The 13,614-nt window shown below is 34.7% G+C and overlaps 1 protein-coding gene across 1 annotated transcript in view; it reads left to right on the top strand.

Annotated features, from left to right (window-relative positions):
* THSD7B (thrombospondin type 1 domain containing 7B) overlaps positions 1 to 13,614 on the top strand; it is a 717,646-nt gene that overhangs the window by 641,624 nt on the left and 62,408 nt on the right. Inside the window, exon 16 of the mRNA XM_059395498.1 lies at positions 935 to 1,085. Within this exon, the coding sequence (XP_059251481.1) occupies positions 935 to 1,085 (151 nt within the window). The remainder of the gene's footprint in view (positions 1 to 934; positions 1,086 to 13,614) is intronic.

Below are 13,614 nucleotides of genomic sequence, written 5' to 3'. Positions count from 1 at the left end.
TTTTTGTTGCACATTTCTTTTGTGTATGTAAATGGGCATAGAATTTTAGGGTCATTTGTTACATATATGTTGCCATTTAGTAGATACCGCCAACTAGTTTTCCAAAGAATTTATGCTCCAACCAGTGGAGTAAGAAGAGTTATAGTTGCTGCATGTACTTGCCGACCCTTGATATTTTCCATATTTTTTTTTTTTTTTTTTTTACTGAAGCCATTCTGATGGATATATAGTGGTCTTAACACTTTTGGTTTTGATTTGATTGAATCAATAGCATGATTATTTATCTTGCCTTAGCCAGCACTTATCTCAAAGGCCAATACAGATTAGGCCAAGTGTCTGTATACCTTGTGTTCAAGTGCCACATGAAAATGCTTACATATTGCCCTTTGGTTTGCGATACCAAAATTCCAGACTGAAAATGCAGAAAATACCTGAAAGAAAGACATGTTCAATTATGTTTCACATTCCTTGGCCATGACCTTAAATGTGTTGGACAGAGATTAGGGCAGTTTGGATTAAGTGAGATACAAGTGTAAGAAAGGTCTAAGAGAGTCACAGGAACTAGGAAGGCTCTCACTGTTACAAAGTGATGAACTCATTCAGAGAAGAAGAGCTTTCAAGATTTGTTACAGTAAAAAGAAAATTCACTCTGTGCTGGTAAAAATAGCGTAGGTCTCTTGACATGGAGAGTTCTTTAAGAATGCCAGTGGACTCTAGTCTTCCCGTTGTTCTCTCTTGCTCTGCTGACTGAAAGGTTATCACTCAATAAAGGTCAACTGGCTGAAGAAGGAATTTTTTTCCCCTTGATTTCTCTGCTAGTCTTATTTTACATTTAATTTTCTTTGGTAAGTAAATATGGCATATCATAACTACTCTATATTTACTCTCCACTGTTTTACATCTCCACTGTTTTAACCTTGATCTTGCCTTGCAGATGTGTGAATGCTGCTGATAGTGAAGGGGGAGCTGTGGATAATAGCCTATGCAGCCAGGATGAAATTCCCCCAGAAACCCAGTCCTGCTCTCTTCTGTGTCCCAGTGAATGTGTCATGTCTGAGTGGGGATCTTGGAGCAAATGCCCACAGGTAATTCCTCTTCCCCTGTCAGTACCCTAATCCTTCAGTATTGGCCACTATATAGTCACAGTACTTGTTCTCCAAAACATTCTTCTAATAACATAAGAACATAATTTTACCTAAGAAGGAGGGAAAAAAAAATTAAGCAAGTGAGACTGAGCAATTTAAAATGCCAGTGCTTCTCTTAAGGCCTTTATCATGGGAACACGAACAAGGAAAATGAGCCTGTAATGATCAAACTAGGATTTGAATGCACACCCATTGTTAAAGGGGTCTTCTTTAGTACCAAAATGATTCTCATTATAATCTCTTGGTTCTGTTCCATTTTTATCCTGGCAGAATCAATTATATCTTAGTAGCTCAGCTCTACTGTGTAATTTTGTTTCTGTTCGTGATGATTTGTTTTTGCCTTTTCTGTTTTCCCAAAGATGAGGTGTTCTTTTGTCGTGTTCTTCTTCCAAAGCTGACCGAAAAAAAGCCCCAAAAAACCAAGAAACACACCCACACACAGAACACCCTTTCTAAAAATCTAAAGCATTTGCCTTTTTTTTTTTTAATGGAAACATAACGTGACTATGGGAAAATAAATATTCCTGAAATAGAATGGTTCCACTTAATATTCTCTGAAGCTAAACTCTGATACTTTAGATTTGTATTTTGGCTTACAGAGCTAAAAAAAGAAAATGAGGATAAGGAATATGTTATATGGCTCCAAACATTAGGAAAGGAGACTTAGGTTTACAGTGGTAATATAATTTGTGGGAAGGTTGTATAAAATCTTTGCATAGAAATGGAAAATATTTTTGAAATCAATTAATATCCTGTATTTGCAGTTTTGAATGATTGATTCATCGTTAATCTTTGCAACCTTATCTTTGACATTTCCATAATTCTATTCCTGAAAGAGATTTCCCTTTGTTACTATTTTTTCTTTTTTAAGTTGTTTTTGGGTCTAGGACAACACAATATTAAGAAGAAGAGTTATTAATTAAGGGTAATTTGAAGGAATGGAATGTTGGTCCTACTTATTTTATGTGTAACTTAAGTACAATGAAAGTTAACATTTATTGAGCACTTATTGTGTGCAAGGCACATTTAAAATTATTCTCTTTAGTCCCCATAACAATCCTACTAAGTACATACTATTATCAGTCCCATTGTACAGATGGAGAAACTGATTCTCAGGAAGGCTAAATAGCTTGCACTGAGTAAGTGATGCAGCTGGGCTAAACTTTAGACTATCTGATGAAGCCAAAGCCTTTGTTCTTATGTCCTTGGCTTCCTAAACTTGGATGAATGAAAGTGGATTTAGACCCATACTTTTCTTTCTTTAAGATGCAGCATTTAGGGTGCTTGGGTGGCTCAGTGGGTTAAAGATGTAGCATTTATTTTAAGAATAAAGCAAGTTAGTTGTCTGTATGATTATAATATGACTATACCTTCAAAAATGTAGCAGCATACATTCTTTATTAATCGACTTGCAGAATTAGCAATCTGAGTAAGTTAAATTAAATGTAGAGGTCATGATCTTACTCACTCTGCTTTGTTTCTAATTTGCTCATAGTAAACTCCATTAAGCTATAAACACTTTACAATGAAAATGAAAATGTTGCACTTCTAAGTCAAGGATTCTGGCCACTGAGCTAAAAGGTCTGGTTTAGGAGCATTTTATATAATGTTGTGATGGTCTGGCATTCTGTGTTTATTTCTTTGGGTTTCTAAGAGGCAATTCCCTTTAAGATTGACTTTTCCAGACATAATTACACTATTTTTGGAGCATTTAGAAATTGGAGATAGAGAAAACCTTTCAGCCTCCTTTCATATGTCTGAAAGATGACATAAGCAGTTCCTTACTTGTCAGTGTGAAGTGAGAGGGTTGGTCTGTCAAATGCTTATGCACCTGCAAAGTTACATTGTCATCATATCATCATCATTATCATCATCATAGCTGTGACAACAGTAATAACTTTCATTGAGCACATCTTATGTAATAATATGTGCTGGAATTTCCTAACACTGTGCTGTGATGATGGACATTTATCCACAGTCACTCAGGTCTATTCAACCACAATGGCTTAGTTCTTTTTCATATGCCATGCTGCTCTCAAGTGTAAATAAAGACTTTAAAAAAATGGTAATCAGAGCTCATACCTGATTATTTTCCCCCATCTCCTAAATATGTTACATAAATTTAATAAATTTCAGTATCATAGCATAATGCCCAAACATCCTAGGTGTACTCAACAGTGATCATGATCATGATTATAGCGGAGTTAGCAATCTGGATCTTTGTGCTTGAAGTTTAATTAGCACTTCAGTGTGCATTTTCTGAGAAAAATTAAACAATTATTGTGTAATTGTTCTCTATAGCATGTTCTGATTTATGGATCTAAATACTGGCCATCTTACTGAATTCTCCTTTGAGAGTCTGCAGTGTGACAAGTGTTAATAGGACCAATTCACTGTGTTTCTCTTTCATCTTTTTCTTTCCATGGCACTTTTTCAGAGTCAAACACATAACCAAACAAACAAGTAAACAAGTCCACCCTCTCCCCGACCAAAAAACAAATAAAGGATATTTCTGAGACAAAAATGTGTTTCTCTTACATATCTATAAAGTATTCTGAAATTTATGCTTTGATATGGCTTAAACATAGTAAGTAAGTAGATTTGCCAGTCAATTAAAAGAGTCTTAGCAAAACCAACTAATCAAGTAAAACTGTCTCGAATTCTCTGTATGCGTCCTATAGTCTGAGGCCAAACATATATGACAGACCATCGCTGCCCCTAAGGAATCGTAGTTGTCAGCATCTTTATAAGTACATCCCGTGTGTGGATAGCAAAGGATTCAATAACTGATAGCAGTGTTTATCAGTTCACACAATGTTTGTTAATAAAGAGGTAGGCAATATGGAAAATTATTAAGTATACTTCCTAAACTCTGGGTCAGTGACTTTCACAGTAGCACACATAAGAAGCATCTGGAAAGTCTGTTAACACACAGCAGCTCTGCCCTGTTGCAGAGATTCTGGTTCAGGACATCTGGGTGGGGCCCATGAGTTGGCATTTAGAATGCTGCCAGGTGATGCTGATTCTGCTTCTTTGGGAACACACTTTGAGTCACAAGGCTGTTGGCCATTACATTCAAGCCATGTTTTTTGTCAGCCTCACTTGAATCACAACTGTTTGTTGAATATTGAGTCAACACCAGTATTAACGGGTTACCTAGCTTATATTTGCCATTGCTTTCCATGTGCTAGACAGTGTGCTTAGCACTGTTTATTTCCTACTTAATCTTCAGAATGCCACTACAAAACAGATACTACTACCCTTCCATTGTATAGATAAGTAAACTGAGTCTCAGATTAGTAACGTGCTGCTTCTAAAGAGATGGTAAAAGTCACAGCGACTACTTAAGCTCATGTAATCCATACATAACCCCTAACCACTACAAAGAAAACAGAATACGTGTTTCCTGTCCTAGAGAATATGCTAACCAGTATGATCTGTCGTCTCCTTTTCTGGATTACTCTGACTGTTGTATTTGCAAAGGAACATACTTCTAAATTCCATAACCTACTTCATTTAAATAGTTTGCCAGTGAGGGAAAGAAAAGGAGTCACAAAAGAGCATGTGATCTAATGCCCAACTACACTTGCTGGCTGTGGGACTGTGGACAAGTTACCGAAACCTCTGAATTACAGGTTTCTCGTCAGGAATATAAGGACAATAATCATTATTTTTCCAGATTATTTAAAGATTAGAGATAATGTGTATAAAGTGGACAGCACAGATTATTCTTAATCCAGGTTTGTTTAAAAAAAAAAAAAAAGCAAAAGGAAGAAGCAAATGAAAGCTCCCCCTTGCCTTGTGTACAGTGTGGTTGGGAAACCTAAGACAGGTTGTTATATATTTTTTAAGTTGTACAGGAAATATCCGTTCTTTCACACAAAATTGGTTATTATATGATCTTACAGAAATAAAATGTCACCTCTTTTGCTGAAAAATGACTTATGCCTAATTTGATAGCAGTCTCCAAAAATAAGGCCTCAGAAAGATAACTTCAAATGAATGGGTCACTGACCTTAAAGTGACTGCAAATTGCAAACCATACCAAAGAGCAAACGAGACAAGGCATTAAAAATTGTGTTGAGATCATTCTAACTGTACTGGCAAGAACTGGAGACTATAAATGGATCAAGCAAAACAAACACAGTTCAAGTCAGAATTTAAAGAAAATGGAAAACCATGTGTTTCACTTATTTTTATGTTCTTGTTATTTTTTAAAGATTTTAATTATTAATTTGACAGGGAGAGAGAGAGCACAAGTAGGCAGCCAGAGAAGGAAGGGGAAGCAGGTTCCCTGCTGAGCAGAGAGCCCAATGTGGGGCTCGATCCCAGGACCCTGAGATCATGGCCTGAGCTGAAGGCAGAGGCTCAACCCACTGAGTCACCCAGGAGCCCCTCTTCTTGTTTTTTCATGTTCCCACAACACACACACACACACACACGCATCTTCTTCATTTTTTGAGCCCAGTATGCTTGCTTCTTTAGAATGCTTTAATGGGAAAGGAAGCTTATGGAATTATACATTTAAAAACGTTTGCAATAGTGTTCACTCTTTAAAGGTATGTGTATATGTATATATACAAGTGTGCATGTATACACATATGAAAAATACATTTATATGACAGTTCATTGTTTATTACCAAGTATTTATCCTTTGTTTACCTAATCTTAATTATTTCCCATTTAATCCTTATTCTTCATATTATGCTGATGAGTATTAGTCATAGAATCTTACATTCTTCAAGAGAGGTTTTCAAATTTCTAATCAGAAACTGCTTAGCCCTTGACATATCTAAAGGAATATATAGTTCTCTCCCTGTATGCTGCCAATCCTTACAGAAATTTGCCATCGAGTAATATAGATTTTCTATTTGTGACTCTCCTTGGAAGCTCAACAAAGCAATTTCTTAAACAATAATGTTGATGGGAGAGAGCAAAGAGGGTCCTGGAGGTGAATTTCCAAACTGATGTATATATTACAGTAGCAAGCTTTTGCAGAACGTCTCCAGAAAGATGACTTAAGTTTAACAAACCTACCTGGACTTTGTTTCACTTCCAGCTGAATGCATCAGAAGCCAGTTAGTGTAACAGACAGGCAGCCCCTTACACTGGAGGAACTGGACACTCATTTACCTGTGGTCTGCATGCAACGTCATGATCAAACATTTGCTCTAAATATTTGCCTTATTACCAGGACAACCTCTTCAGAAGCATCACAAAGGAAGACTTTGCATAGAAACTATGTAGGGGTTAAGTGCAGTTGAATCTGGATTCTTTCATAGTCTTAATATTGTGCTTCCAAAAGACATCTTATTTCTATACTTTTTTTCTCTGACTCTGTGTGCAGGATACGTTAGTAAAAGATACACACTACTGTTACTCTTCCAGGTGAAGAAGCTTCTTTAAAAAAGAAAGAGAAATGCAGATGAATTTTCTAAGTCCTCCAGAATTAAGCAGTTGAGGGTTAAGAAAAACCTTAATTTGGAGGCTCCTGGGTGGCTCATGTGGTCAAGGGTCTGACTTTGGCTCACGTCATGATCTGGGGTCCTAGGGTAGAATCCCACGTGGGGTTCCCTGCTCAGTGGGGAGTCTGCTTGTCCCTCTCCTTTGGGCCCTCCCCCTGCTCTTGTGTTCTCTCTCAAAAAAGAAAGAAAGAAAGAAAGAAAGAAAGAAAGAAAAGAAAAGAAAAGAATCAATCTTTAAAAAACAGGGAAAAAAATCCTTATTTTCATCATGGTGCTCCAATGTTATTTCCGGTAAAGGCTGTCAACAATGACATTTTATTACTGGTGACTCAGCATTTTCAGTACTGTAGCAGTAAAACAGCACTCTAAGAGTTATGTTTCCAGGGAAACAATGTACCCCAATGTATACTGCTAGCATTATTCACCTCCAAGCACTTTATCAATCTCTCCTCAGTCCATAACATGCAGGTGACAACCTGTATTTGTCTCTGGGGGCTTGTCTAATGGTCTCGACCCTCAAGCTGCCTAGTGCTTTTCTTTGACTCACAACTGAAAGCCAGAAGAGAAGAATGATTATTTTCTGTATTCTGTACTGCAAACTCTTGGTTGTTTTTGTAAATTGATATTGGCTCTTTATCAGAAGCCAATAATTGATTACTCAGAGATTTGTGGAGTATTTTACCCTAGTATGAAATGAGATTTCATATAACCTAGAACCATTTTTACTTCCAGAATTACATTAGGCCCTGCAGAAAGGGACCTCATTTCATGCACTGTAGCAGCAAATGATAACCCTATAAAGATAGCCTTCGGGCTGCTCTGGCTTTTTTAAAATTTAATTTGTTTGTTATTCTTTCTTATGCAGTGTGATTTCTTTGAATCTCACTATCACCAATTTGGAATACAAAATAAGGGTTCCATTGTTCTTAGTATCTCTGTCTCTGTCTCTCTCCCTATCTACCTCTACTCTATCTTTATCTCTATTTAAAAATATCTCCATTTTAGAGATTAGAGATATAGAGATAAAAAATAAGGATTTTTTAAATAGACATTCTCAAAAAATAGTATAATGAATCTCATAAGTTAATTATTCAGCATCAACAGTGATCACAGTTTCAATAATTATCTATGCATAATAATTTTTTCTCCTCCACTTCTTATCTGTTCTCCAATCAATGACTTTAAAGTATATCCTACATGTCATATCATTCATCCATAAATATTTCTGTATATCTTTCTAGGAGATAATGACTAATCACAAGGACAGCAAAAGATAACCATATTATTTATACCTTGTAGGAGTATGATTATAGAAAATTAAAAACATGACTCTTATACAAAGTGTCAAATTAATTGACTTCTTAATAATTAAACCAGCATAACTATAAGACTGGTTCAAAGAGAATTAGGGCAGAAAACTTTTAGTTCTAGCAATGATGAAATATCATTGGTTTATATGGATTAGATTGGAATAATAGAGGCTTAGGTGGTAGAACTGGTAATACTTGTTTCTTGAGCTCTGGTCTGCTTATATGTATGTTTTCACATTGCAAAAAGTCATTAAGCTTAGTTTCTGCAATATTTGCATTTTTCTGCATATATCTTATACCCAGTTACAATACATATGAGAGGACAACAAATTGTGATCCATAAGCTAGAGGAAAACTAGTCAATATTAGCAGAAGCAGAAATAGAAGAGATTATAGAAATTAAAGATAAGGAACCAAAAACAGCAACAAATTTTTAAGTATGTTCTAGAACTTAAAGGAAAATAAGGACATGATGAATGAAATAGAAGATACTGAAAAAAACCACATGTAACTTTTGGAGATCTAAAATATAATGTCTAAAATGAAAAATGTGCTAAATGGGAGTAAAGACATATTAGATTTTGCAGAAGAAAGGATAAGTGAATTTTAAGGCATGGTAATAAAAGTACACTAAAACAAAACAAAACAAGACTAAAAGAAGAAGAGTAGAGGGGGGAGAGGGTGGGATTACGGACATTGGGGAGGGTATGTGCTTTGGTGAGTGCTGTGAAGTGTGTAAACCAGGCAATTCACAGACCTCTACCCCTGGGGATAAAAATATATTATATGTTTATAAAAAATTAAAAATTTAAAAATTAAAAAAAAAAGAGTAGAGATGAAGTGATCTGAGGAACATGAACAAGTGATTTAATATAACTGTAAATGGAGCATTTGAAGGAGAGTAAAAAGTGGATAGAAAAATATTTAAGGAAGTAATAGCTGAAATTATTCAAAATCTAGGGATGGCTGTAGTTCTCAGATAATGTTATCTGGGTCATATAATCCTGGTTGACAATACTGTGAGAACAAAGTAGGAGAAAAGGCTTGAGGTCTAATTGTTTATTATACAGGCAAATTTTCACCTCATCCCTGTATTTTCCAAATGTTAGCTTTATGCTCAATTGTCTCTAGTGCCCCTGGTGCAGAGAATTCTTTTTTACCTTTTTCTTTTTACCTTACTTTTAAGCTTTATTTTTATTTTTTAATTGGCATTAAATGTGAAACTTTTATTCTACTAAGGATTACTGAAGCTTGAATAAGCTCATATAATCTCTGTTGAAAGTTTTTAGCAAAAGGATGACTGAAGATAGTTAATTTTGTCTGTCTCCAAGTTTTTTTCAAATTTTTATTTAAATTCTAGTTAGTTAACATATAATGTGTTTTATTATTTTTTTTGAACAATAAAAGCCTGGTCTTTAGCTAGAGTTGAGAAAGGTAAGCATCTGACTATGCTAAGTGGGGAGAGGCTACAAGGTTAGGATAACTACTTGAAAAACAGACTTTTGATGAGTACTCCAGTTTTGAACCCTAATTTCACTTCCTTTTTCAGATGTGCTTGCTCGTCAAATTCCTAGTCTTTTGAGGCTCTCCAGAACAAATTCATTTCCCCTTTACCCATTCTTGGTTTGAAATTAGTACTCTCAGGTCAGTTAAGGCAGTTAGCACCTCAGCTTTCTAGTTTCTTAATTTTTTTTTCTTTGTACTTTCACATTAACATCATCACCGTAATCATTTGTGCACTTTTAAAAACAAATTTCTTTACTTTTATTTTAATCCCTTGAATGCCATATTGGTAGCATTTCCAGAAAGAGTTGTGTCTTCTATCTTTAAACCAAATCTCTATCAATTGAATCTTAATGCAATTTATGATCTCTATCACCATAGAAAAATTTCTAGTTGCCATGAAATTAAGTTGTTTCTTCCTTAAAAACTTAACAGATTTATTATTTTTAAAAAATTTCTAATATTTTTATTGCTTAAAAAGTACATGAGGATATCTAATTCATGTGGCATTTACTTTATATATGCTATGAGAATGACTTTTCTCTTAAATTCTAAATAAAGATTCCTCCACTGACTGTATTTCATATTCTAGGTATATTTTTATTTGATCATGGTTTTTTTTTCTTTTATTTTTGACCTCTCCAACCAAAATTTTCATCACTGTTAATGTTTTATTTCCCCATGTGCATTTCTGCTGCTCATGCATTTCTGCTGGTTAGTGCTAGGATCTAATTAAACTTGGTTATTATGAACATCTTACATCTACCCTACTTTCTAATATTTCTTATTCTACTGGTGGCTTTTTTTATTAGTTTACATTCTTAGATTTTCCTTATCATATAATCCTATAATCTATATACAACCACAAAATCTGCCAATAATTATTTTTATTTATTTTTTATATTTATTATTATTTTTCTAGACATTTTATTAACAAGAACTTTCTAAGTATTGCTATAAATCAAATTAAAAAAAACACTTTAGGGGCACCTGGGTGGCTCAGTGAGTTAAGCCCCTGCCTTCAGCTGAGGTCGTGATCTCAGGGTCCTGGGATCAAGCCCTGCATGGGGCTCTCTGCTCAGCAGGGAGCCTGCTTCTCCCTCTGTCTCTCTGCCTGCCTCTCCACTTGTGATCTCTTTGTGTCAAATAAATAAATAAAACCCTTGGGGAAAAAAAGTAAATAAATAAAATCTTAAAAAAATAAAACAAAAAATCACTTTACTCTTATCAGTGATATTAACTGTAACATGTTTGAACCATTTTTTTCTCGAATTTTAGAATTTTCTCTCAATCTTTTAATCTATGTGTAACTATCTGTTTATAAAAATATGTTTTTAGAAATGACTAGTTTTAGCAAATATTTTTTCATATCACTGATAGAATTTTTAGAGTTTGTCCTTTATAAATATTTATTTCAAAATAGAGCTTCTAACTTTCAAATGTGCTTTTTTTCTTAAACTCTATTTGATTATAGTTTATCATTATTTTAATTGGTTCAGGATAGTTATACCTCTCATTCTTCCCATCTTAACATATTTTATTTACTGTGCTTATTTGAAAAAATACGTATGAAAGGTTTCCATATTTTTCTTTTCTCTGAAACCATTTTTTTAAAATACAGGAATTAGTTCTTTAAAATTTTAAACACCTAATGCCCGAATATTGTCTAATAGTATGTTTTTGAAAATCCTTCGAATTTCTTATACAGTTATATTCTTTTGAAATCATCTACTTTTTAAAAAAATTCTTATTTAAATTCTAGTTAGTTAACATATACTTCTTGAGCCAATTTTAGATTTTCACATAATGCATGTATATGGCATATTGTGCCATATTGTGCATATTGTGCTAGATTTTTTGAAAATCAATTTAAAGTGCACACAACTTTCTCTTTGAATTCATTTAATATCATATCTGTGATTATCTCCTTTTCTTTTTATCACACACTATATATTTTTCACTTCCTGTATATAAATGTGTCTGTGTGTATGTCTATTTCTGGCATTTTGACATTTCTATTCTCATCAAATATTGGTATTTGAGTTTTATGTTTTAGTTCATATAGCTTAAATATATATTGATATACATTTTCAGTGTTTAAGCAGGTACATTCCTGTCACTTATTTTTCTTTTTGGTTATTTATATATCTTATTATTCCTAATAAAACTTCTTGCATTTTACTTAAACTTTGAAGGGAAAGAATCTTGGCTATTTACTCAATTTCCATTAAATCTGAATTCAATTTGAAAAGGTTTTTACCTCAGTCTATCCAGTTTAAAAGAAACATGGTATATTTTCTCCCTTTTTACTGAAATATAGTTGACAAACAATAGTATATTAGTTTTAGATGCACAACCTAGTTGTACGACATTTCTATACATTATGAAAAGCTCTGCATGGCTGGTACAGTTACCATCTGTCACCATATATGAGTGACATATAACATATAGTTATTACAGTATTAATGACTACAATTCCCTATACTGTATATCTTACATACTGTATCTCTTAATCCTCTACACCTATTTCACTCATTTCCCCCACCCCTCTCCCCTATGGCCACCCCCAGTTTGTCTTCTGTATTTATGAGTTTGTTTTGGTTTTGTATGTTCATTGGTTTTAGTTTTTAGATTCCACATATAAGTGAAAGCATATGGTGTTTGTCTTCTCTGACTTAACATAATACCCACTAGGTCTATCTGTGTTGTCACCAGTGGCAATATTTAATTTTTTAAATGGCTGAGTAATATTCCATCATATATAAACCATATCTTTTTAATCCACTTATCTATTGATTAATATTTAGTTTGCTTCCATTAAGTGGCCCAGGCGCTTTTCAAATGATGCCTCTGTGCTGAGTCTCAGAGGAGTGAGTGTGCAGGCATCCTTTACAGCACAGTATCTGTACCCCTCTGGCACTCCCAGAGTGAAGGCTTCCTGATTTTCAAAGCCAGATGTTATGGTGGCTAGTTTTCCTTATGCAAGTCCCCAGAAGTGGGGATGAGGGGATGAGAGGTGCCTGATGTAGAGCTTGAGCCCCTCCTCAGGGAGGACATCAGTGCCTGTGAGACCACTCAGGCTTGTGGCTCACAATGCTAGGGTTGTGGGTCCCAACCAAACCTCATCTGTTCCTCCTACTTTCTGGATGTGACTTTCCTTTGTAGTGTTAGCTATGGAAGAGCTTGTCTGCTAGTGTTGAGGTCACACTCAGAAAGAGCAAATTGCTCCTTTCATAGTTGCAGCTTTGTGTGTCCGTGTGGGGAGGTAAGCTCAGGATTCTCCCACTCCACCATCTTGATTGGACTCTCTTTCTCTCTTTTTTAATCATGAAACATTTTAGGCATACGGAAAGCTGTAGAGAATTATGTAAATAAAATATTAGTGTCTAACTTCTAGCTTTGTAAAATCCTGACGATTTGTGTACTTCTTTTTTTAATTCAGCCCTTCTTTTATGTATCTCTGTGAAATTTTGTGGCCTTCTTTATGTAGGCATTTTATGGAAAGTTTATACTAAGGCATTACCATTTTAAATAGCACCACTTTAAGTGTTATTGCTGGCATGGAGCCCAAAGTATTGGGTTTGCTTTTATTTTTTTTTCCATGTTTCTATTCATTTCACTAGACTTCTGTACTTTCTCTTTTTTATTTTGGGTGTGTTTTCTTGATATTTTAAAAGATATAACTATATCATCTCAAATAATGACTGTTATTGGATATCCTTGTCATATTCCTGAGTTTCACAGCAACATTATTTTATAGTTATTAGGACAATCATATAGAGATAAATAATTTATAATATTTTTCTTTTGGCTTCAAAGAACGAAAGACCAAGACCAGAAACTAAAGCTAAGACAACCAAACTACCATTTACAATTTTTTTTTAAAGACAGAAATTACAGTGAAATTGTCTGAATTCATATCTCTCTTCCAGAGTGCTCCTGATTTTTCTCTTTGCTGTTAGTACCTAGGCTCCACTTGACATATCTGAGCTGTGCTTCAGCAATTCCCTGTCCCTAAACTGTACTCACAGTATTCTCTTGTGAGAGTCCAAGAATGAGCTACACCCCTGGTTGAGCTTTTTACAGAGCACTTGGGTGGCTCAGTTGGTTAAGCAGCTGCCTTTGGCTCAGGTCATGATCCCAGGGTCCTGGTATGAAGCCTTGCGTCAGGCTCCCTGCTCCAGGGCGAGT

This window comes from Mustela nigripes, chromosome 3, assembly GCF_022355385.1.
Source record: "Mustela nigripes isolate SB6536 chromosome 3, MUSNIG.SB6536, whole genome shotgun sequence".
Classification (NCBI taxonomy): domain Eukaryota; kingdom Metazoa; phylum Chordata; class Mammalia; order Carnivora; family Mustelidae; genus Mustela; species Mustela nigripes.
The sequence above is the reverse complement of the archived record's forward strand: the minus strand, read 5'-3'. Positions and strand labels throughout refer to the sequence as shown.